Source organism: Prunus persica, chromosome G6 (genome assembly GCF_000346465.2).
Source record: "Prunus persica cultivar Lovell chromosome G6, Prunus_persica_NCBIv2, whole genome shotgun sequence".
Taxonomy (NCBI): domain Eukaryota; kingdom Viridiplantae; phylum Streptophyta; class Magnoliopsida; order Rosales; family Rosaceae; genus Prunus; species Prunus persica.
Window position 1 is genome coordinate 5,142,603 of NC_034014.1, and position 24,981 is coordinate 5,167,583.

A 24,981-nucleotide genomic window follows, 5' to 3' on the forward strand; every position below is an offset into this window, starting at 1 on the left:
TGAAAGTACACTTGATCCTGTTGTTTGGTCCAAATACGTTCTCTAAAAACTATGACGGCCATTTCCTAAGCCCATGCCTATTGTGCAGTCTTCCAAAGATAATTGCTGGTTTGCAAACGGGTCTAGCTTAGCGAAAAAATGTGTTTGAAAAATCATCGCCCCTTTTATTACTTTGATTATCGATTATATTTTGGCATGTGAATGCAATTTCAAACTCATTCATAATCCCCTAAATTTTGAACTAAATGAGACCTTACGGTGTGTTTGGTTCATGGAAAATGGGGCTTAGGATAGAAAATCATAATTTCTCATGTTTGGTAAGTCGAGACATGGAAAATGGTTGCTTGACACATGAGAAACTAGGGAAAAATAAACTCTCCAACCCCTAAGGTATGCACATTTTTATGACCATTTTGTCCAATTCACAATTTACCACTTTGACTATTCTTTTATTTTATTCAATTCATATTTTTAAAATGGGTATAATTTATATTATATTTATTTTATATTTATACACAAACCAAGTATAAAAAAATAAATTAAATAATTTTTTACTTTCCCAATATTACCAAACATATAAAAAGAATCATCCATATCTCATCTCTTGTAAAAGACTTTGGAAATGAAATCTTTTGATCGAACCAGCTTGAGAAAACAAAACTGCTTTTGTCCTTTTGCTTTTGATAGCTCCAACCCAACCCAAACCACAAAGTCTCAATAAATAATTATACAAAGTTGAACAAAACCAAACAGAGTCCAGTGAAATTCAGAGGTAAACATTTGATTTACTACCTTCACCAAGAAGTTCCAAGTTACAACCCATGTTCATCATAATCTCTCAGCAATTGAACTTTCCCAGAAGTCAATTCCCACAAATTTCCATCAAACACCTCATACATACACAACACAGCCATCTCCAAACCCCAATTTAACCACAAGAAGATAAAGGAAATTAAGAGTGCAAAAGAGTAGAAAAAACACCAATGGAATTAAAAACCAAATTAGACTAACAAATTGCTTGGAACTACTTGTGGATACATGTACACAAAATATACCCGTATTTAATTTTCAGGTTGTCATTAGTTTCTTCAAGCATAGGAACTCTTAAATATGCAACTGGATTGTTGGTTGCTTTTTGGCATGGGTGGTGTAGGAAAGGTATATATCTCCTCCTTTTTCACTGCCTCCATTGTAGCTAGTCTTCTTGAGCTGCTAATTAGTTGCTGGCAATTTGTGTTTATAAATTATTAAAGTTGGATAAATAAATCAAGCATATATTTTAACTGGTCTTATTGATCTGCCCTAGACAATTTCTTGTTATTGTTTCTCATTATGCTTAATTGGAGTGTTTACCTTGTATTCTAGTTCAATAGAAATATTTCACAAATGTTGAGGTGAAAATCATTTAGAAAAATTAATATATATTGTTAAAAAAAAAACTTTAATAATAAGCTTATGGTAAATGACCTATTTTTGTTTTGGGCCAGATGAAAGAGTTTTAAATTTTGTTTTGTTAAAGGTCAATAGGAAAAATTGTGATTTATAGAATATATATTTCAAGTATGGATATGTTTAAATTTATATATGTTTGTTGACGTACAGTGGGCAACATAACATGATTTGGATTGATATTTTAAGAGAATAACCAAGTACAGTGTGATATCTATATTGTTTATAACAACCTCAATTTTACACAAACAACAACTAAAGTTAAAAATTTAAAACAACACTTATAAGACAACTGATGCATATAACTAGAAGTAGCATCAGCACTATTGTTTTCTGTGATGTTGTAAGTCAGAAAAAACATCAGTGTAGTAGAGAATTCCGATGCTATAAACCATGTTTAGAATCAAAACTATTAAAATTACCGATGTCGTTGTAGGTTTAGGCATTAGGGGCAATGTGTTTTTGGCACACAAAAGGCACTTTAGCATCGGTGTTTAGGACAAAACTAATCTCATGAATATATAAGGGCAACATAAAATATCTGATGTCTAGAATTAAAGAGTAATACCATAGTAAATAGAGTGCTTTGGCAACGATATTAATTTTATTACAATTTTAGTCCATCCTTTAAGTAGGATATATCTTGAGATTTATAATGAAATGAAATGAATTAGAATGGTAATTTTAATAATTTTTTCGTGGGAATGTTTTTAGCCTTATGAGAGTGATGTCAATACTACTACTACGTCGTTTTGTTGGTGTGTTTTGGGCCTGCAGGCTGCATTCCCTAGAAATGTGATTAAATCTATCAAACAACTACATCTTGTCTCTTATCTTCAATAAATCTGAGACACTTGACCCCATTAGGCTGTTGTTGGGTGAGTCCAAATACCGTGTCTAGAGACGTCCGTTTCCCAAGCCCATGGCCTATTATATTATAAAGCAAGATGATTCATTATTTACAAAAGGGCCTAGCAGTCTTTCAATCAATTTCCCCCCGTCTATTCCGATCCAAAGATAATTGCATGCTCACATCATATGAGCTAACCCACTGTGCCACTATAGTTATTGCCCTATTTCATCATTGATTTTCTCTCAACTATCTTTTTACCAAAGCAAATAAAATTGAAGTCCAAAACCTAAAGCATTCATTGGGAAAACCACGCGTTTTTTGTAATATTATAAGACGATAAAATTTTATTAGATCAATAAGAATAAAGAGTACAAAAGACACTTACTGTGAAGGAAGTCATTTCAATAACAATATGGCAATTATGGGTAAAACTTCTTCAGTGACTTGGGCTAGCTAAAAAGTAGAAACGATCTAAAGAGAATCACACTCGAACATAACTTTTCTAAAACCTCTTTCAACCGCCATAATTTCCCTAATCTAATCTAGTTAAATCAAAGACAAAAACTAGTTGTTAACCGGCATGACTCTTTTAAAGAGACTAAGAACACATAGCAAACTCAACTAAGTTTATGGAATTATGGGAGAAAAAAAAAACTCAAAGTATCTGGACTTTATTAAACAAACTTGTAGGGGTCTTTTGTTCCAGCAGCCTGACGAATGGGCATGGGCTGCCATAAGAGGAAAATGAATAAAAATTCCTCGAGTGCCTAAGTTCAGAAACCAAGGTCCCAAAAGAGTTTTTGAAAGGTTTGATGAAACCTTAGAAAAAACACCCTTAGGTTCTTTTCACCAATAGCCGAATAAACATAATAAATTGATTCATGGCTTAACTTGAGGAGCTTGTGGCATGGGAGCTAAGCGTTCACGAGTTTAGCAATTTGAGAGAGAGAGAGAAACATGAGTTTCTTACAAAGACCGAAGGTTTAGAGTAGGACAGGGGAAAATTAGAACGATTTCTATCTCAAGGGAAGAAGAGAAACAAACGAAGAAGAAAATTGGGTGGCTTGAGTAAATTCCCAGTTGCTTGACAAAGCTTGGTCAGGCTCTGGATCATAATTTTGCTGGGTAGGAAAGGCTCCCTTTTATAGGCTAAAAGAATCCTAATTTTATCCAACTTTTCTCTCCCTTTTTCCATTGCTTCTTCTTACTTGATCTAATTTGGTGAAATTCGACTATCCAAGGTGCCTTGGTAAGGAACCCTTTGGGGTCCCAAGGATTTTATGCGGCTGGACCTCCTTATGAGGGTGAGGCGCCACTTGCTTTCCTTCGTGGTTTTTTCAAAATGGTGCTTACAGTAGAAACGGGAGATGGGTGGAGTCTCTTGTCTGCTGGGTATTCTTCTTCTGTTCATGGATTTCCTTTGGTTCCTGCAATGGCTCTTTGATGACTACCTTGGAACTCTAACAAGAGGAAGCATGATGCCAGCTTTTTCACAAGTCGCTGGGTTGGGCTTGTAAGCACATTATTGGATTATTAGGCTATTATTTTCAATGTTTGATAGGTTTCGTCAAGCTGCTGGAAATGGCTTTATTAGCTTTGGGTATTCTATTGATGTGGACTGGTCTAAGTGTTATGACAGGCTTCTAGATGTCCTCCTAAGGCATTGGACCATTTTTCCCTTTTCTCTCATGCTAACCCATGTATTTGGGCTCAAGGAATGGGCTTGAGTTTTAATGCCCCCAAGTGGCTTAAAACTTCCGCTCCTCGAACCCTCAATGGGCCCCTTGATCACTTGTTTTCTTCCATACCACAACATTCTCAGCAAGCCCCGGTAATTTTTTTCGTGGCTTGGGCCCATTTAAGCTTGTAGCATTGCCTGACATAGCGGTTCTTTGCTTGGCATTATGCTTGTGCTTGAGTTTATCATGCCACAATAAGCCATGATCGGGCTAAATAGCATCGGATTAAGTTGGTGAGCTTGAATTTATAAAGCCGGTGCATATTAATTCTTTTGCGCATGTTTGTTTGGCATGATGCATGGCCCATGGCTTAAGTGGGTGCGTCCCACAATTTTTCTTATATTTCTTTTGCGATCAATTTATTCGTGTTGGGCTAAGACTAAACTTGGGTCTAATCCTTGAATTTTTGGGCCTCAACAAAACTAAACCAAAATAATAATAAAAAACTAAAATAATGTCGACAAAAGGAAAACCAACTGTCGCTAATCTTTCTTCGAGGCATAACATATAGAGCGCCACCTAGTTACTCCAAGACCTTAATGCACCAATGAAAAGTGGATCTACCATGACCAACTAGCAACACCTCAAAAAGCAGTCCAAATCTAAAATAATAGATATGCCAAAAGAAGAATAAATCGATATAGATCTACCAACAACCAAAGATCTGACGAAATCCAAAGGATAACCCCCGGATCTGAAGCGTTCATTTCTCTTCCTATAAACCATGTATTTTTTAGGATCATGTATTAATGGCCATTCTGATGGGTCAACTAATTTTTTTTTTTTCACTAATGGACATTCTAATGCCCATTTTGCCCTTGACTTGATGTCTTTGTAACCGATTGAATAAATCATGCAAATTGAGATTCATATTGAATAATAAATCAGCTATTATGTCACACAAATCAACATTTACTTTACGATGATTTGTCAGTTGACCAAACCATGCAAATTGGAATTCATATTTAACATGAAGTGAGATTCATCTTCGATTTTTCGAGTTAACCTTGGTCTTAGAGCTTGCGGCAGATGGTGGGTCTCATTCTACCAACGTACCTAGCCTTGTTCATTTTTTTCTATCAACCTTCTCACTGACACTGGGTAACCAAGCTTCATTAGACCAGCATCCTATTAGTAAGGCAGCTATGCGTGCTTATGTTTACCTCTTTCTTTTAAAAAATAAAAAATAAAAATGAAGGAAATTGACTATTATCACCATCAACGTTGGAGTAAATTGGTGCCTCTCTTGTTCATTTTTATCTTTTACTTATGTGTCTACTGGGTATCAACTTATTGAGACCCACTTGGTAAAGTTGGAGAAGAATCAATTTTATTCATTGTTTTCAATGCTTTCAAATGAATAATAGCTGGGTGAAGGGCCAAATGATGGTGGCGGTTTGTCCACGGATTGTCTTGTGCAATTTGCTTGCATGCGGTAGGTGATTCCCACATAATCTCATCACCAAGCAAATTAAATCCCATTAATTAAGACACTAAAACTGATTAATTATTACCTCCCCATCTTGCTTTTGGAAACAAGAATCTTGATAATATAAGAGGCAGTTAAGTTGGTTGTTGTGGTAGTTGGTTTTTATATTGCAAAGAAGAATCTAAGCTACTTTGGCCATTTTGTAAAAGAAAAGGAAAGAAAGGCCCATGTGATATTTGGACAGACATAGTGAATGATGGTGCTAGCTGCACCTGCATATTGCTGTTTTATATATAACAAAATAAAAAGAATTCAGGATTTTTTTAATTAAAAAAAAAGGTAATTGGCTCTCTTGTCTTGGATATGATGCCTATTTGCTTGCTTGGTTGAGAAACTTGTGGCTTTTTTCTCATGGAGATTGCGTAAAGGTGCAAACAATTTGTTTTGAATATGGGCATAAAGAGTGATTATGCAAAATAGCTATATTTGGGAAATTTGGTCCCTCTGTCCAACCAACAATATGCATGCGAACTTGAGCATTATAATGTTCATGATTTTGTTTGGTTTACATTTCTTTTTCACTTGGAAACACTTCCTGAATCTATGGGGAACTATTCAAGTTCTAACTACCACACCCAACCGAATTATAATTTGGCCCCAAAATTGGGTAACTGGCCAATTGAAGATCCTTCAATCATTTTGTACCCCTCCATATTATTATGATTCAAGGACAAGTTCTCCTTAAATGAACTTCCCCTTATTATGCATGTAGCTTGCCCCTCCCACCCACCTTAATTACTCCCAGCCAAAACTTTATGAGGGGTTGCTCTAAATTGAAACCTCAATCTTAATTAGGTTAAGCATCCATCGTTCACATCTTAAAATAAAATACAACGTTTAGTAAGCAGTTCTACTACTAATAGCACCAATGTCTTTTATAATAAAACCGCACACTTTCAAGTTTCATAATAAAATACAATATACATAAGCAGTAAAGACAATATTGATATTAGTAGGAGTGGGTCACCGACTAATCCAACTACACAAAAAATATTATGAATCCATCATTCTTTTTAATTCGTGCGCTAATATTGCAAATTTATTTAAATTGATATTCAATTTAACTGTAATGAGATTCCTCGGCACCGTCACATTTGCTTTGGAGAAAATATATGTAGCTTTTTAACCTCTCTCTTTTTTTTTGGGTCAAAATGTAGCTTTTTAACCTTGTCTATTATGTTCATTTCTAAAGCAGCCCTGCTTCACTGACGGACTTGTCCTCCTCTCGCTCTAGTCAAACTTCCTTACAGTTCCATGTCCCTCCTCCCCCGTCCACTTATTCCAAAGTGCAAGACTTTGTTCCAGAAACTCAGTCATTCTAGTAAGCTTTTGCAAACCAGCAGCCCAACAATGTGAATCCTCATATTCCAACTTATGGCACTTTGATAGTGTGTATTAGAAAATTCTCTTTCTCTTTTCTAACTTTGACAAAAAAAATAAATTTTAAATTTTTTTAAAAAAAAAAGAAAAAAGGAAATTTTAATTGAATTATACATGACCTCAATTATTTAAATTATTTTTCATGCATGGGCCACATAGGCCTCAAAATTTGACCAACCAGATGATGTATTAAGGATCTATTTCAGATTAGAAGCTCACATGGAGGCAAAGATCGCAGATAAGGATAGGAATGGACGTATACGCAAGCAATAAGTAAATATTTGGTGGGGGCACAAGTTTCTCTGGTCTCCTACCCACATGGATATATGGTTGTATATGTTTATCTTTCTTGAATTCTCTCGCCCACATGTAGTGTGATACCCTGTATTCATATGGGTATATAGCCATCTTTCTTGAATTCTCTATCCCATATGTTAATGTGACATAACATGTGATAGGATCTCTTTGGAGCTCCTTTCAAACAAGTGAGCTATCCTTTTAACATCCCCATTCCCAAATGGACACAGAGCATCCTTTTAACATGTATTAGTAACATACATTAGGAAGAAAACGATCATTAGACTGAGTTAATATAGGAAGATGTATATTCAACTAGTCTAACTCAAATAGCATAAGCGTCACGTGTGATAAAAATTTCTCTTTTAATAAAAGGTCTTGGTAATACATGTATTGACCACATTAATAGTTACAATATTACATCTTTTGCCAAGTATGATTTACAAGACACCCACTTATGTAAGCGGATTCTACATCTATAAACGTTTTGAAATAGCTAAAAGTGTTGTAGGCACTAGAAAAATTTCTAATAGTGTTTGGCAGAAAAACTTAAAATACTTCTTACTCATAAAAATATTTTCTAAAGAAGCATATACAAGTTGTTTCTTTATGAAGCGCTGTGATTTTTAATAAAATTTCTACGCGTGCTTAACATAAGTACTTTCAAACCTTTGCATCTTCTAGAGCTTTTCATGCTTTCATGGGGTTAGAGACCATAGACCAATGGCTAGAGGTCAATTATCTTGATGCAATTCGATCCGCTAAAATTTTTTCAGGACAGAAGGCGGCCGTTTAGACTCTGTGTGTGTGAGTAAGAAAAAAATGCTTGTAGGGCATGGAATTGCATTAATTTGTCTCAACAAACTGCAGTTTACAAGTCTGACTGGAGTTATTAACTTTGAATCCAACAATCAAGGCTAGATTGGAGTTGGAATTTTCCGTAACGACCAGGACAGTTCTCCCATAAATAAGTGCCTATAAACCATGAGGGCAACATCAGCATGAAATTTGTGGTGGAAAGAGAGCCTTCAAATTTCCATGATTTTAAAGTCATCTACCAAAGTAAAGTCGGCTCAAGTGGCAATTTGTACAATTAATCCTAGCTAGAGAAGTTAGTTTTAACCTACCCATGTGTTAATATTTTGTTCTTTTCTCTCTTTTCTTTCCTGGCAAGCAGCCCTTGTGATAAATTGGCAATATGATTCTTGAAAATTTTAATTATGGTTATATAATTAAGGCTACCCCAATTCAATTTTTAGGTGTATAATTCATTGCAAGTATTATGGCATATTCAGCAGCCAACTGCCAGTTGTAATCAATTCTTCATTTAGATTGGAAATTGGATTCCACAAAATGAATACTTTTCTTCTTTCTTTCTTTCTAAATTTAATTCTAGTTTACTCATTTGTTTTTTTTAGTACAAGTGATAATCTAATCTACAAGAGAGGGGAATTTTTCACACACACACACACAAAACTATGATGCCGTGAGAATTCGAATCTGAGACTTCTGATATGCAGTATTAGATAATTTATGAAAAACTTGAGTGAAGACCTCTTTATTGCATGAACGAATGAGCAATAGACAAACATAACATGTTACGTGTACTCATCCTACCATGTAACAAGAAAGTCCTCTCACGTAAGTTTTACTCAATTTACACATGATTAAGTGTGACGACCCTCAGGTAAACAACAAATTTAAGGAACTGCTTTGTTGAAAATACAAAGTAAAATGCTTAGGCTTATTACAAGCCAAATCGAAACGTTCCAATAGCATAGGTCAAACACCTTTGATTATAATAGTTAATTTTGGATATATTTTTTAATAATATCATACATAACATGAAGCCAAAAGAAGATGTCAACGCATTGTTAATTGGGGGCTCAAAGATTGAATCAACCATATGCAAGTTTGATCGCTTAAATTAGACACTTGTTCTACGTAGGATGTCTTTTTCTTCCAAGAGAATGAATGATTAAATTATTGATCTTCATCCCACGATATAATATAATGATTTAAATTCTTTATTTTTTATTTTTAAAGATCCTCCTTGAGAATGTATTTCTAAAGATCAAATTCAAAGTAGAATTCGTTCAACAACTATCTTTCATTCCTTTGTTTTTTAATCAATAGGGAGTGAAGGAATCAAATTTAGAAACTCTTTCACTGTTAAAAAGAGAATTAACACAAAACGAATGGATTTAGGGCATGTTTGATAATTATTTTATTTTTTGTGTTACAGTTTAGAGAAAAAAGATGGAGAATGAAAGTGAGAATGGGAGTGGAGATGAAATTGAGAGGAGTTGATGGGAGGAATGAATAGCAAAAGTGAAAACAAAAACTAAAAACTGAAATCTGTTTCAAATTGTTTTCACTTTTATTACTCATTCCTCTCATCCTCACTTTTATTTTCCTCTATACTATAGCACAAAAAAAATTTAAAAAAAAAACTAAAATTGAAATGATTATCAAACGGACTCTTAGATTTTGAGAATTTATAACTAGTTAGGGATTTTGAACTACAATTACTTCAAAGTTAAAAGGCATGAATTATGAATTTATAAGAAACCAAATGTATGATCTTGGAAATATATGAGTGTGACAAAATCCAAACTAAATTATGCTTTCCCAAGATGCCAAACTCATCTTTTTAATCTCCATCCCACCAAACAAACATGTTAAACAAGATGATGAGCAAGCTTAGTTCACTGAACATCCAATTTTCCAAACCCACTAATAAAAACCCTCCAGACAAAAGCAAACAGCCAAATTCAGGTTCACATGGACGGTGGATGGCTGGCTCCTTTTTTTTTGACTTGGAGAATAAATCAGGCCAAAATGATGAGCCTCACATGGCTGCGAGTGACCTGCACGCTCTAATCACAGGCCATCATGAACCCAATGTCAGGCTGGTCCCGCATGCATCAAATCCCGACCCCACCACCTACGTGGTCACTAGCTATTGGTCCACGTTTGAGGTCGTATCTAAAATTCAATCACAGTGGTATCGCATGCACATGGGGAGCTAAAGATTTCCTGGATGTCACACCAATGATGACCCAGCAGTCCAAACCACAATTTTTTATTTTATTTTTTTTCATATTTATTTTGTTCCATGGATTATATTTTTTGATAATATCCTAATTTATGAATTTGTAGGTAAGTTTCCTTTGTACCTTTCATTGATGGATTTTCTTTTTCTTGAATGACCATTTTAAAAAAAGAAATTGCACTCTGGGATCGGATGTCTTCAAACTTATTCTCATTTGGACTATAAGGGTTGCAGTACGAATTGGTACTCGATACAAACACCTAGAAATAACACATTCGAAGAATCGTCATGACATGACTAATGCAATATTTTAAGATCTAATTCACGGTTTGATTAATCTAATACATATTTAGTACGCGTTCGTACGTACTATATAAAAGTTGCATCGCTTCACCTCTCTTGCTCTATATAATGACAAAAGATCACTGGAAAATGTAAGCTTCCCGCCCCAAATTGGACCCCTATATCTCATTCGAATTTTCTTGCAACATATGCAAAGTCTACCACAAAATCCACCCTTCCCCTTCTTTTGATGTAAATAGTTTGATGTGTTGACAAACAGAGAAGCTTCCTAAAAAATTCGAAAAAAAAAAGGAGAGAAAACCGATAAAGGGTAGGGTAATCAAAATCATTATCACCATTCACCAGCTAGTTTCTAATGGGTATCCAATGTAATAATAATTGCACAGTAGATTGAGAGAAAAATGACAGTGAATCATGCAACTAAGAAATAAAAACTTTATGAGTAATAGGAAAACCTACCCTACTTATATCATATCGTTCAAAATCAGTTAACTTTAAATACGTGCAATCACTTACAAACTACTACGTTAAAAAATTCAAAAATTAAATTATTTAACTCCAAATACATGCAATCACATGCAAACTAATACATTTGAGCTCACAATTTATACCATACTGATTATTTTACCGGTGGGCCATCCGTGTAGGTTGCATGCAGCTAAAGAAAGTTAGCTTAAAGTGGGACAAAAGGTGACAAAAAAACACATATGCATGCATGTAATTATGCAAATATAGGTTGGGTTTTGGCAGAAGTAAAGATAATGGAGTTTAGTCTACGACTCTAATTAAGGAATTGGAGTGAGGGTGTGGCTCGAGATTAATTGAAGTAGGTTTGTTTGTGTTTACGGTTAGATTAACTTAATTATATTGTTATTGTGTGTTTTGGGCCCCACTTACAGTTAAAGCAAGGCGGGGTATATGGGCCGCTGATTACGGGATTAAGTGGGTCCTACAACCCACGTTGGATGCTCTCTCATCACTGTCTTCTTGTTTTGTAGGCCTTCCCTGCCTCATTGCTCATTAGGATTAGGTGTCTACTTTTTTTACTTTGGGCACCCTCTCCTCCCTCTTGCTTGCTTGCTTGCTTGCTTGCACCCACCCACACGCTTTTCTGGTGCACTATGCTTGCTTAGATCTCTTATTAGCTAGTGGGGCTTTAGATTGTACTGCATATGTGTATCCTTCTCGTGCCCCATGAAATCTTGTGTGGGCCCCCAGAGAATGTCCTCAAATCACAGCCGCTGATCACGCCTCAACTTCAGACTGACTCAAAGTCACTCTCTCTCTTTTGAGTCCAGATCTAAACAAACCCCTTTACTTTTCTCGTGTACCCAATTAAGGATTCAAGATTACATTTCATGCCTAATAGCCCTACCTCCTCTTCTGTGATGTCACATGACCTTACAAATGAAGTTAGCATATAGTAGCTTCAATGTTATTCAAAGCATATACATAAAGCGAAGAAATAGACCAATAATTCAGATATAAAAAAGAAGAAGAGACATGTAATTCAAGTATAGAAGAATGAATTATGAACGTGACGTTAGCGATGAATTCAAACATTTCCATTCAAATTTTACGACACAAAATATCCGAATTTGCCTAATAAACATAATTTGTGGATGTCTCCCGTAATTTGACAAATCAGCATTGCCTATCTTATTCATGGTTTTAGTTAGTTTCTTCCGCAAAAGCGGTACGCATGAAACATCATGTGGGTTGTGAGAACGTGCCTTGACAAAAGACTAAGCAAAACTAGTATTAAACATCATTAGGTGTGGAGCAAAGGAAAAATTGAACAACCTCTAAATAAATTTTCCGGGAAAAATAGAGAAGAGAAAAGAAAAGAAAAGAGAAGAAAAAGGTGAAGATACCGACACTCGCCTACAAGAGCTTGCATAAGCACAACCTCCCATCAATTGGGAAATTGGTGAAGAACACAGGCAGGCCCCACACTTATCAGTACAAGGTGCAATACAATTAGAGAGTGACATACAAGCGTTAGAGAATGAGAGTGGGGATGAAATTCATTTTATTTCTAGTTCTACATTTATGATGGGTTGAGTCTGAAAATTCCAAATATTGCCCCTAAAGCCACCTCCATAAGTAGTCGTTCACTCCCTTCTTTAATCCCTCACCCTATCAGTACCTCACTGACTCTCTCTCTCTCTCTCTCTCTCTCTCTCTCTCTCTTTCCTTTTTCTCTCTCACTTTCTGTTTGTTTCTAGGGAAACTTCAGAAAAGAAAAATGGGTGTGGTGAGTGTTTCTGCTTGCCTTGCCTCTCTACTCATCTCACTAATGTGGGTAGCTGAAGCAAGAATCCCAGGGGTGTACAGTGGGGGTGCATGGGAAGCAGCTCATGCCACCTTCTACGGAGGCTCTGATGCCTCTGGCACCATGGGTAAGTCAAAAAGCTCTCATTTTCTTTCAATGCACGCATTCCCTATATTTCTAGGAAAAATTGAACAAAACCAGTCAAAGATCTACAGCCAAGAACTTAATTAAGCTAGCTTAGTATTAATTAACCAGAACTTGTATTTTTCAGGTGGGGCTTGTGGATATGGAAATCTCTACAGCCAAGGCTATGGCGTGAGCACAGCTGCACTGAGCACTGCCCTCTTCAACAATGGCCTCAGCTGCGGTGCCTGCTTTGAAATCAAGTGTGCAAACGACCCAAACTGGTGCCACTCTGGAAGCCCATCAATTTTCATCACTGCCACCAACTTCTGCCCTCCAAACTTTGCTCAACCAAGCGACAATGGCGGATGGTGCAATCCTCCCAGGCCGCACTTTGACCTGGCCATGCCCATGTTTCTCAAGATTGCCGAGTACAGAGCTGGAATTGTCCCTGTTTCTTACCGTAGGTTAGTAAAGCTCACATGCTCTGTTCTTTATGCTCTGTTTTTAGTTTTGGTTATTATTCTGTTTCAGCAATTTGGACATTTCTTAGAGTAAATTAATACATTGGTTTTTTTTATTTATAAGTAAATTAATACATGGGTTACTTTTCAAAAACAAGCTTAAATGCATTGATTTTAGGTAGACCACTTTTTATGCTCTGTTTGTAGGTCAAATCTTGTTTGTGGATATTTTTCCGAGTAAATTAATACATGGGTTTGCTTTTAAAAAAACAAGTTAAATCAATTACATCACTTTTGTATAAAGTATTGTTGTGATCTTTCTCTATCTTGTGGGTCAGACTTGTGGTACAGAATGAGTTGGACTCTGGTCTGGGTCTTTATTGCTTTTTGCAGAATGTCATGGTTTCTTTCAAATCTAATTACTGACCATGTGTCACCACAGAGAGCTCACTTGGATTTTAGTTATTCGCATTTTTTTTTGTTTTTTTTTTCTATGGTGGTTGGGTTTAGTTAATTTCGAGTCTTTGACGTTTACTGGTCACTTTCAGCTGTCTGGCTCTTGCCCAATTGGTCCCAAACGCTGAAAGGAAATCTAGTGTGGGCAACATGAATAATTAACTCACAAGAAACACTCTAGTTTTAACATAAGCTACTAGATTTCATCGAAGTTTCTCTGCTGCCATATGCCATCCTTGGCCTTACTCTAGGCCTATTGTTATCCACTACAAGAGCATGCGCCTTAACCTTCGTAAGGCGCATGATCATAATTTACTCTTTTTTTTCCTTCTATATGATCATGTGACGAAGAATGTCTGTGTCAAAATAAGTTGTAATATGTTAGATAGTTTGACATATTATAATTGAGTGATTAGTAAACGTGATACAAATAACTTTATTTATTATGAATTGACAATTTGATAGCACACTATGTCAAATTCTCAATTAGGGTTGGTATGATTTTTAATTGTAAAGAAAAACTTGCATTAGCTACCAAACCTAGCTTTTCCCTGGATTATGGTCTATGGTCTACGGCACGATCTGGACCGTACGTACTCCTTTTTGACTACTAAATCATATGCGCGTGTAAGTCTCAGTTTTGTACGTAGAAATCAAAGACCATACCCAGCACAGTTCCCAAAAGTCCGAGACCCGTTGATCAATGTGGAAAAGGGCATTTGATTGACGCCCACCTAAAAACACGGTCCGCGATCCACGTAAACTTTCACCAGGTCGAAATCACGAACATACCCTTATACTTTTTGACTTTTTGCGCAGGGTGCCATGCCGCAAGCGCGGAGGGATCAGGTTCACTATCAACGGCTTCCGTTACTTCAACCTGGTTTTGGTAAGCAACGTCGCGGGTGCAGGGGATATCGTGCGGGTGAGCGTGAAAGGATCCAAGACTAGCTGGATGAGCATGAGCCGTAACTGGGGTCAAAACTGGCAGTCAAACGCCGTTCTGGTTGGTCAATCGTTGTCCTTCAGGGTCAGAGGCAGTGACAGGCGCACTTCCACCTCATGGAACGTTGTTCCGGCCAATTGGCAGTTCGGTCAAACATTCACCGGGAAGAACTTCAGAGTCTGAACAAAAACAAGAAAAAGTCCACATATTTACGATTTTCCCGCCATAATATATGTTTTTCCAATTTTACCCTTTCTTGGCGCCATTGTGGTGTTTTTACTAGATGCTGTTTTTGACTGGGTGTTGGAGAATGTGAAAGTGTGTTTAGTGGGGAGGGGGTTCGGGGACAACTTTGACTTTTTGGGTTGGTGTGATTTTGTGAGTGTGTGGACAGTGGAGGAGGGGCAGTAGGGTAAAAGTAAAAAGACAGGGTAACAAGTGTAAGGGAAATTAATTATTAAATTAAAAACCCAAGTGAGGAAATTGTAGAAGAGGAGGTTGAGGCGGCTGCAGAGAATTTGTAGCCCGCACCCTATAAATACTGGCAAAGCTAAAGTTGTAGTATATTATTATGATTTATATGCATGAGAAATGTATTTCTAGTAGTAACTTTGTTATTTTCTTGTTTTGTTTTGATTTACTTGGAAAGTATATTTGGTTTGTTTCAATGGAACTTGGCTTTTTGTTAGTGGGTTTTGGCTTAATTCAACCAGCTTTACACGGTTTATATTGGATTTGAAGATGAAACGGATTTGTAGCTCAAGTGTTTTAGACTATTTATCTCTGCATTCAAGGTTTTAAGTTCGATTTCCGTTACCCCAACATCGCTGTTATTGGAAAATAAATTTTGCATTTTGAGATATTTCCTGTTTATTTACTACTTGAAATATTTACAAAAGCTAAAGATTTTTGAACCCCACAAATATAATGGTAATTTTAATGATTTATGATGGCAAATGGGTCAATCGGTGAATGTGCACTAACCAAACACATGGGTGGGGTTGTGGGTATTTGATTTTCGCTTGGCTAATAAGTTCTTTTCGAACATCTGCTTCTGTGCTTTACAGAACAGACACCTTTGGATTCTAACAACCCCAAAAAGTAAAACCTCTCAGTGCAGTGGGCTTTGGATGCCTTGTGAAAATTTCTTTTCAAGAGGGAATCTGATCTTGATAATTTCTTGCTCATCACAAGGAACAACTTTTGGCGTTTTTGTTTCAATGGGTTGACATTCAAGACCTTCCAATCAATTAGTTAAATGAGTACATAAACAAATGTTTGTTGGTATAAGAACAGAAACATACATTATTCAGAGTTTAATATCAATATAGATGCTCATAGCCTCACTGCAGTACTGCAAGTTATTGATTTCCACCATAAAATCTCCTTTCCGGCTGGTGGTGGCTACTAGTTCCAGCTGCATGCTTCTTTGCCATAGCAACAACAGCATCAGCATGCCTCTGCCCCGCACGATGATTATTGAAATCTGTCTCACTAAGACAGACCACATTACATATAGCACAAGTCCTTAAAGTATGGGGTGCTGCCCCACTTTCAAGAACCTTCCTTCTCTTAGTTTCCAAATCCTCTACAGGTTGATAAGCAGCTTTCCTCTTACTATTTTGTCCAGGGATGGGTTTTTTGCCTTTCAACTTATCCATGTTCATCTTGTGTTTTTTTCCCAATTTATGCTTATCAAGTACCTCCTTGGTGTCGCAATAAACATTGCATATGTCACAATGAAGTTTTGGAGTACCATTTCCAGAAGCCCGAGAAGTCGGAGTACCATTTCCAGAAGCCCAAGCAGTCGGAGTACCATTTCCAGAAGCCCAAGCAGTGGAGTTGCTCCACAAGGCGGCATTCGGATTTGCAGTAGCAAAGTGTCCTGTCCCAATTGATGGCACTGAGATACCCTAAAAGATGGGAGGGTGGTTAATTTTGACATGAACAACAATAAAGTGAATACAACACAGACATGCATTGATCGATGTAATCTGAATAACACCATAAATCATTCTTCCATCAATTGACTTTAACCGCTAACAGTTTGATTTTGTGAAAGCAGACAACACGTTAGATCTTCGGACAACAAAACACAAGACGTTATAACTTTAATGCAGAAAACAAAAAATTGCAACCAAATAATTGCAGTGGAGAACTCCATAAAGCAACTGACAAGACTAGCATTGAAGTACAAAACCAGGCCAAATAACTACAGAATGGAGAAGAAAATGTGAAAAGAGAAGAAGAAGAAGTAAAAAAGAACAAAGCTTCCTAGTTTTGCTCTCAGAAACTCATTTTGGCTCACTTTGCCCCTCAAACTACACCTCAGGTTTTCAAACACCCAGCGACATTCATCTCTCTCTTCTCTTTCCCTCGTCTCTATTCTCTCCCATGATTCAGCCATATTCCTGTCTCACTCTTCCAAGGATGGAGCCATGAAAGCGGGATGGGCTGAACTAATTTCTTTTCCTCAAGGACAAATGCATATGCATAGATATAAATGTATTTCTATAACCAAAATTTATTAATTAAGTCTAATTAACAATGTATAACAAGATTCGACAAACTTATACCTTAAAGGCAAACAAGAGAAACAGCAAGTGACACAAGGCCCACAAGCTAACTGACCACATATCAAGAAGGGCACGCCCAACAGACAGCACAAATGAAGAAAGGCTACAAGATGATACATACGAGGAAAGACTACTAGAGGATACAGCCAGGAAACAATATACTAGTACAGAAACTAACAAAAACTAGAAATACAAAACCCAACAACTAATAGATACAAAGACTATTCACAAGCTTATCAGTACTGAGGAAGGAGAGAAAAAACGAAAACCAGAAGCTGTGCTGCTAGAGTGTGGAGTAGGCTGGGCTAAAAAGCTAAAAATTCTAGAAATGATATTTTTTTCCTAAGATGACCTGGGCTAGCCCCCACACTGTACTGTCCCTGCTCTCTTCTGTGCTTGATTTGCTAAATACATAGGTACGGATTTTTGCTCTTATTTATTTGAGATTTCAACTATTCTAAGCAGCAACATAAACTTTTTCTGTTCCTTTGCATGATTTTCCGAAGAAGGAAGTGGAGAAGGGAAACTTGTGTGGCTATATAAGCTTGCTTTAAAACTTGGAAATAAATCCAGGGTTTTGGAAATGAAGGGCCCATTTGATAACAATATTGTTTTTAGTTTTCAGTTTTCAAAAAATCAAGACAGATCATGAAAGCAAGGTGAGAAATGAAATGATAGATAATTGTATTGATCAACAATTAAATTCCACAAATCAACATTTAAATACACACATGAAAAGCCCTGCCAGACCCGTTCCTTACCATCTTCCTTTACTTCCCTCACCTCTCCTTTAAATATCACTCCTGTAACCCACTCTATCACATTAATACCAACACAAAAAGGAAACAGAATAAAAAGTGATAACAAAATCACAGAAATCTACCTAAAACAGATATTCAGCCTTTTTTCCAATTCCACCAAAACTAATTAAGGATGAACCTTCCCTGACAGAGAGTTTGATGTTCAAAAGCCTCACTGCACTTGCTTCTCAAATGTGATTTGATGCCTCAGTTTACTTGACAAGGTTAACTGACCTTGTCGCACGTTTTTCTAGGGTGGGTTTTTGTTTGGGTGGGAGATTTAATATTTGGAGTTTATCTTGATTAGTACTTTGTTGCTTTGTTTACCATTGTATTTCTTTGTTGCCCCTGTTTCTGGAAACTTTTCAAGTTTGGTTATTAATGCAACGAATTTACACTAATTAAGGACTCTGAATGATCACAATATGGAAACTAGTTGAAGTCAAAATTTGCTAACATTCATGTACATACATATTGAGGCATTTTACACACCCTTCCAAACCAATTTTATACGCTCAGTGTCTTATTTCAATCTTGGGGAGCTGCAGATCCAATGGGTAAGAAAATGAAGTTATGGCCATCTGTCTTTGAGAACACAGAAACAACAACGTTAATGCTGCCATGGCAATGGCCCTTTTGCAAGCACCCCAAGACACTTTCCTTCCAAGCTAGATAGTATGTTCAGGACTGTAAATTCAGCGTTCTTTGATCCCCTTGATGGGGTTGAAACACCTGAGCTGTTATTCACAAACTCATCACTAGAGTCAACAAGTTTTACAATAGTCTGAGGACTACTTTGATAGGGAGTCCTTGGAAATGGTGGTCTATGGGGCAAGGTCAGAGAGGCTGTGTTTGGAGCCAAAAGAGAGTGACGCATAGCAGGCAGGAAGATAGAGAGAGATGAGAAAGAAGAGAGGGAAGAGAGAGGATGTTGACAGACCAATATGTGCATCAAACTTTACCACGTAGGGACCACATCAACTTGGTCAATGGAAAAGACTATAGACTAGAAGGAATGGGGTATTTTGAAACATGAGGTGTAGTTTGGAGGAGAAATGAGTTCCAGGGGAAAAGTGAGACACGTAGCATAATTGGGGAGCAAATGTGTAATTAAGCCTAATAAATATTCTTCCATAGTTTTAATTTTGGAAAGCAGACAACACGTTAGATATTCAGATTCATCTACCATACATATGTTAGACAACCCCTGGCATATATTAAGCTTACAACAGGGACTAAAAATCTATGCGTAGATGTACGTTTAACCCATGACACATTTGCTCCCATACACACGAAAAGTGAATCCACCCTATTAAACACTCTTGTATCAATACAGTCCTGGTATGGTAGAGTGTAGATCAGTTGTGTCTTTACACTGGATATGTTCAGATAAATTTCTGATAGACAGGGTGTGATCTCTAGTTTTCTACATACAAATTCATAAGACGAGGGATTCCAAACTTCAGTTTTTTTTTTTTTGTGTGGGGGAAGTCCTCAAAACTCAGTTCAACCATAGTTACCTATAGAAAAGACAACCATGTACAACCTTTAACAAGTACAACAGGAGTTTCCGATTAATCCCTTTTCTGTTATTTGAATATCCAATAAGTACTGGAACAACCAGAACAAATGTAAAAAGAAAATTCATGAGAAGGCTCATCCCAATGGGTCAATGGCAATATATTTACTCAAAAATCCAGATCACACATTCAAACTGACATTGAAATGCACCATATGTATGTGGAAATTCATGATCCAAGCAAAACCAAAGTAAATTAATTTAAGTTGTGAACAACAAGAATACCATTTGCTGCAGGTTGACCTCATGCTGCTCAAGACCTTTCTTGTGCTCTTTCTTAAGATCATTCCATTGAGCTTCAAATTTCAACAAGGCTCTGCCCTGCTCTAAGAATGCCTTCTCAAGGTGGTACCTTAGGTCCTGAAAGTTTTGATGCAATTTTGCTATTTAACAGCATAAAATGAAAAATAAAGCTAGTAAGCTACTACAGGCCACAAAACCGGACTAAAAGAAATGAAATTGAAAACAGGAAGCCCTTTTCGAAGGCAAAGGGCAACATGGGCATCAAATTGAAACTCAGACTCACCAATGGCTTTATCCATTTCTTCTGAACAGCTAGCCATTTCAAACCTGAAATACAAAAACACAGCTGGGTTTGGTGTTTTTTTGGCCGGCTATGCTTGTCTACGAAATTGCAATTGGTAGGAACTTGGAACCCACATGAAAAATAAGTGTTCTGGAAAATTGGGCATCAGAGCATTTGATTGAAGCTCTTAACTAGGAAAAAAACAGAGAAGGAAACTGGGTTTAAAGGGCGATTAAAGAAAGAGGAAGTAAAATGGTACAGTCAACTATGTGAGAATCTGTAGCTGGGTTGGAAATTGAATGCAGTAAAGTGCAGTGTGTTGGGTTTTTGAAGGAAGAAAGAAGTGACCAAGCAAACTTCGTTTCCTCCGCCCACCAATTAGCTCTCTTGCATGTATGCATGAAGAAGAGAGCTGGGTTTTTTTGGCTAAGAAGAGAGCTGGGTTTTGTACCAGGAAATTCTCAGAAATCTGCGAACAAAATTTCTGCACTTTTTACCTGAGGAAGTGTACTGTGTTGGACAGAGTCAAAAGTGTTTCTTAACGAGGAAGAAGAAAGAGGGCTGGTCTTCGGCCCAGGCCCACCAACATGTATGCTGATGGGCCAAGCCACTTTCCTTCTCTGCTTTTAGAAATGAAAACCCTTTAAATTGACTTAACCAGCAAGAAAGGGTGTTAATCGCTGGACATTAGCATTTTGATTTTAGGCATTGAAATAAGTGAGAGGAGCAAAAACAACGAAAAAACTGTTTAGATCAGGTATCCTATTATGCAGTCTTTAATGTTTGTTCTGCTAAGATTTGAATATTGATTTGGAATGGAGTTTGGTTTCTTGTATTACAATTAAGGTTTCTTGAATTCGAGGTAACAACGGTTCGATCTCATCTATTTTAGTTTTTCTTGATTTGCAGAGCCGAGGATCAACTATGGCGTACATGTTTGTTCTAAATTTTTTATACGGGTAATAACTTTGGAAAAGTAAAAAATACAAAATGAACAATAGAGACTCAGATAATGGCCTAATAGTAATGGATAACGCTATAAACTATTCTTATCGATAAACGAAATTCAAGGAAAAATAATTATATAAAAAAAGGATTTTAGTAGATATTTAAAATTAATAATTATATATATATTTAAAGGAACAATATAACTGCGCGGCTGTACTATTAATTTTTTTTATTATAAAAAAGGGAGTGTTTTTTTTTAAAAGGAGTCTAGCCGTGCGGCTATACTATTATATAGTTTTTTAGAAAGAACCCGCGTGTTTTAGAGTATAGCCGTTCTGCTATAACCCATAAATAGAATATTTCAAACGTATAGCGGCTATACTTTATAAATAGAATTTGTTTAAAACAGTATAACCGCGTAGCTATACCCATTAAATAGCATAATCTGAAATTCTCTTTTTTAATTACGTTACTTAGTTGTTATGTTTTAGTTATCATTTACTTAGTGAACAATTATTATTTAAATATTTAAATATATTTTATTTTTATTAAATAATTTGTGAGTATTTGTGTACAATACGTGATTTTTTTGGTGGATTGTTGAAAATTTTGTAAAACACACTTGTCTACCTTTTTAGTGATACGTGTTTTTTGTGTACTTTTTTTAGAAGAGTATAGCCGTGCGCGCGGCTATACCCCATAAATAAATATTTCAAAAATAGAGCCACGCAACTATAAGCTATAAATATATCTATATATATATATTTTTTATGAAGTATAGACGGGGGGCAATACCCATTAAATAGCATAAGGTGCCAATCCAGCGAGTCATAGAGACCCCCATCACATCGTCAGCTAATAAGGTGCCAATCCAAGCTGGAGTAGAGTCAAGAGGCCATACGCCCAGATCACCGTTGTAGCTCGCCTGGGCTAGACTGTCAGCCACACAGTTCTGTTCACAGTAAACATGATTTACACAACAATTTCCAAGTTGTTCAACAAACTTTCTGCAGTCTGAGAGCACTCCAGCAAGAGGATGAAAGCTAGGGGTCTTAGACCTTTGGAGAAGCTGTACTGCAGTCGCAGAATCCATTTCTACCACAAGGTTAGAGATACCTCTTTCTGCTGCCAATTTGAGGCCATCAGCATCCAAGATCTGGCCTTTGCCTAGATTAATTGTAAAACCTGTGACCCAATCCCTTAAAGAGTTTTGAATCACACTTCTAGACCAATAGCTCCGTTAGAACTTTTCCAAGACGCATCTGTTAAAATATGAATATGGTTTGAATGTATTAGGTTAACTTTATTCATTTCCATAAAGAGGTATATATAAGAGTTTACAGGCTGCTATACAAGGAATTAGATACAGTAAAGAATTAGGAAAGTATCTTCTAATTATACAATGATTTATCAACTATATAAAATAGGAAAGTAAATCCCTTAATTAAGCAAGGAAGTAAATCTCTTTGATTAATTAGGAGACACACGTCAACACTCCTCAAGTTGGTGCATATATGTCACCAATGTCCAACTTGGTAAGTGAGTCATAAAATACTCTTCTACAAACAATTTTGGTTGAGATATCTGCCAACTGATCTTCTGATCTTACGAATGGTAGGCGAATGATCTTCTTCTTAAGTTTTTCTTTGATAAAACGTCTATTCACCTCAACGTGTTTAGTTCGATCATGTTGAACTGGATTATGGGCAATATCAATGGCTGACTTGTTATCACAATGTAACTCCATTGGCTTTTCTGGTTTGAACCCCAATTTTGTCAATAGTCTTCTGATCCATAGTAATTCACAAACTCCGTGAGCAATTCCTTGATACTCTGCTTCAGCACTAGATCGACAAACTACATTTTGTTTCTTACTTCACCAAGTGACTAGGTTACCTCCCACAAAAGTGAAGTAACCTGAAGTAGAGCTTCTGTCAGTAACGGAGTCAGCCCAATCAGCATCTGTATATCCAACAACTTCAAAATCTCTATTTTTTGAGAACATTAACCCTTTTTCAGGTGCTAACTTTAAGTATCTTAAGATCTGATCAACTACATTCCTATAGGACACACTGGGTGAATGCATAAACTGATTAACCACACTCACAACATATGCAATATCTAGTCTTGTGTGGGCTAAATATATTAACCTTCCAACAAGGCATTAGTACTGTTTCTTATTGGTTTGTTCTTGATCCATGTCTTCACATAACTTGTGATTCATCTCAATGGATGTATCCACAGGTTTGCATCCAAGCATTCCTGTTTCAGTGAGAAGATCTAACACATACTTCCTTTGAGACAAAAAGATACCAGTTGTGGACCTGGCTACTTCAATTCCTAGAAAGTAGTTTAGATCTCCTAAATCCTTCATCTCAAATTACTGTGACAAATACTTTTGCAGTTTCAGTTGCTCTCCTGCGTCGTTTCCAGTTACGACTATGTCATGCACGTAAACAATCAATGCAGTAAGTCTTCTTCCATCACGCTTCAAGAACAAAAGGTGATATGCATTACTCTGTATATATCCAAAATAGTTCATGGATTTGGTGAATCTGCCAAACCATGCCCGGGGAGATTACTTTAACCCATACAATGACTTTCTGAACTTGCAAACTTGATTCTCCTTGTCACGACCTAAGTTACATCCTTGTGGCAAGTCCTTATATACTTCTTCTTCCAAGTCTTCATGTAAGAAAGTATTTTTTACATCAAACTGATGTAATGGCCAATCGAGATTTGCTGTTAGAGACAGAAGGACTCTAATAGTTTTAATCTTGGCTACTGGGCAAATGTTTATTGGTAATCTACCCTATACCTTTGTGTGTACCCCTTTGCCATCAATCTAGTTTTATATCTTTCAATGGATCCATCTGCTTAAAGTTTCACAGTATAAATCCACCTGCATCCCACTGTCTTCTTTCCATGAGGTAATGGCACGAGTTCCCATGTGCCATTCTTCTGGAGAGCTCGCATTTCTTCAGTCATGACTTCTTTCCATTTTGAGTCTTCTAGTGCTTTAGTTACACTGTTGGGAATGGGTATGTCAGTCAAATGCTTCACAAAGTGTACCCGTGACTCTGATAATCTGCTGATGGATACATAATTGTTGATGAGATATTTTCCTTTTGCATTAAGATCTGCTTCGTAGTGAACTAGAAGTTTTCCACGATTCTTCCGTTTTAGAATCTGATATGGCTCTGTGCCTTCTGAAATTAAATAATCATGGGATATTTTATTAATATTATCAGTTTCAGGAAAATATGTTACCTGAATGATGTCCTCAACAGGTGATTGACGTGGTACTAGAGCTAAAGAATTCCCCAGAGCGGGCAAAAAATCCTCAAAGTTCTCCTCTTGAGTTTGACAGCAGGGAGACGACCGATTGCGGTCCTCGGGCGACCGATCGTTTTGAAGCATATTCGGATTTCCAGGGGGCGACCGGTTGCTTTCAGGTAAAGTCAAATTTCTGGGGGGCGACCGGTCGCTTTCAACCTGCGACTGGTTGTTTTTAGGCAGTGACGATTCTAAAGGGAAAAATTCTGAAACGTGAGAAGTGTTGGCATTTGGATCTTCCTCCTGTACGGCTAAAAAATACATGTCGGATTCCCAGAACACAACATCCATAGAAGTATAGACCTTCTGACTAGGAGGATGATAACACCGGTACCCTTTCTGACGAGGTGCATAACCGATGAAAACACATTTTTCGACGTGGGGATC

General features: G+C 36.8%; 3 protein-coding genes across 3 annotated transcripts; 1 reads left to right on the forward strand and 2 right to left on the reverse strand.

Moving 5' to 3' along the window:
- Positions 12,374 to 15,497, forward strand: LOC18774729 (expansin-A6). Its single transcript, XM_007205678.2, has 3 exons — positions 12,374 to 12,967; positions 13,112 to 13,430; positions 14,703 to 15,497. The coding sequence occupies exons 1-3, from the start codon at positions 12,814 to 12,816 to the stop codon at positions 15,010 to 15,012; spliced, it is 783 nt and encodes a 260-aa protein (XP_007205740.1). The 5' UTR covers positions 12,374 to 12,813; the 3' UTR covers positions 15,013 to 15,497.
- On the reverse strand, positions 15,049 to 20,873 carry LOC18772692. Its single transcript, XM_007206248.2, has 3 exons — positions 20,311 to 20,873; positions 20,010 to 20,167; positions 15,049 to 16,742 (listed from the first exon to the last, which is right to left on the reverse strand). Exons 1-3 carry the CDS (start codon positions 20,345 to 20,347, stop codon positions 16,191 to 16,193), a joined length of 747 nt encoding a protein of 248 aa, XP_007206310.2. The 5' UTR covers positions 20,348 to 20,873; the 3' UTR covers positions 15,049 to 16,190.
- LOC109949499 (uncharacterized mitochondrial protein AtMg00810-like) lies at positions 22,189 to 23,632 on the reverse strand. The gene is made up of 4 exons (XM_020565216.1): positions 23,430 to 23,632; positions 23,155 to 23,318; positions 22,317 to 22,443; positions 22,189 to 22,210 (listed from the first exon to the last, which is right to left on the reverse strand). The coding sequence occupies exons 1-4, from the start codon at positions 23,630 to 23,632 to the stop codon at positions 22,189 to 22,191; spliced, it is 516 nt and encodes a 171-aa protein (XP_020420805.1).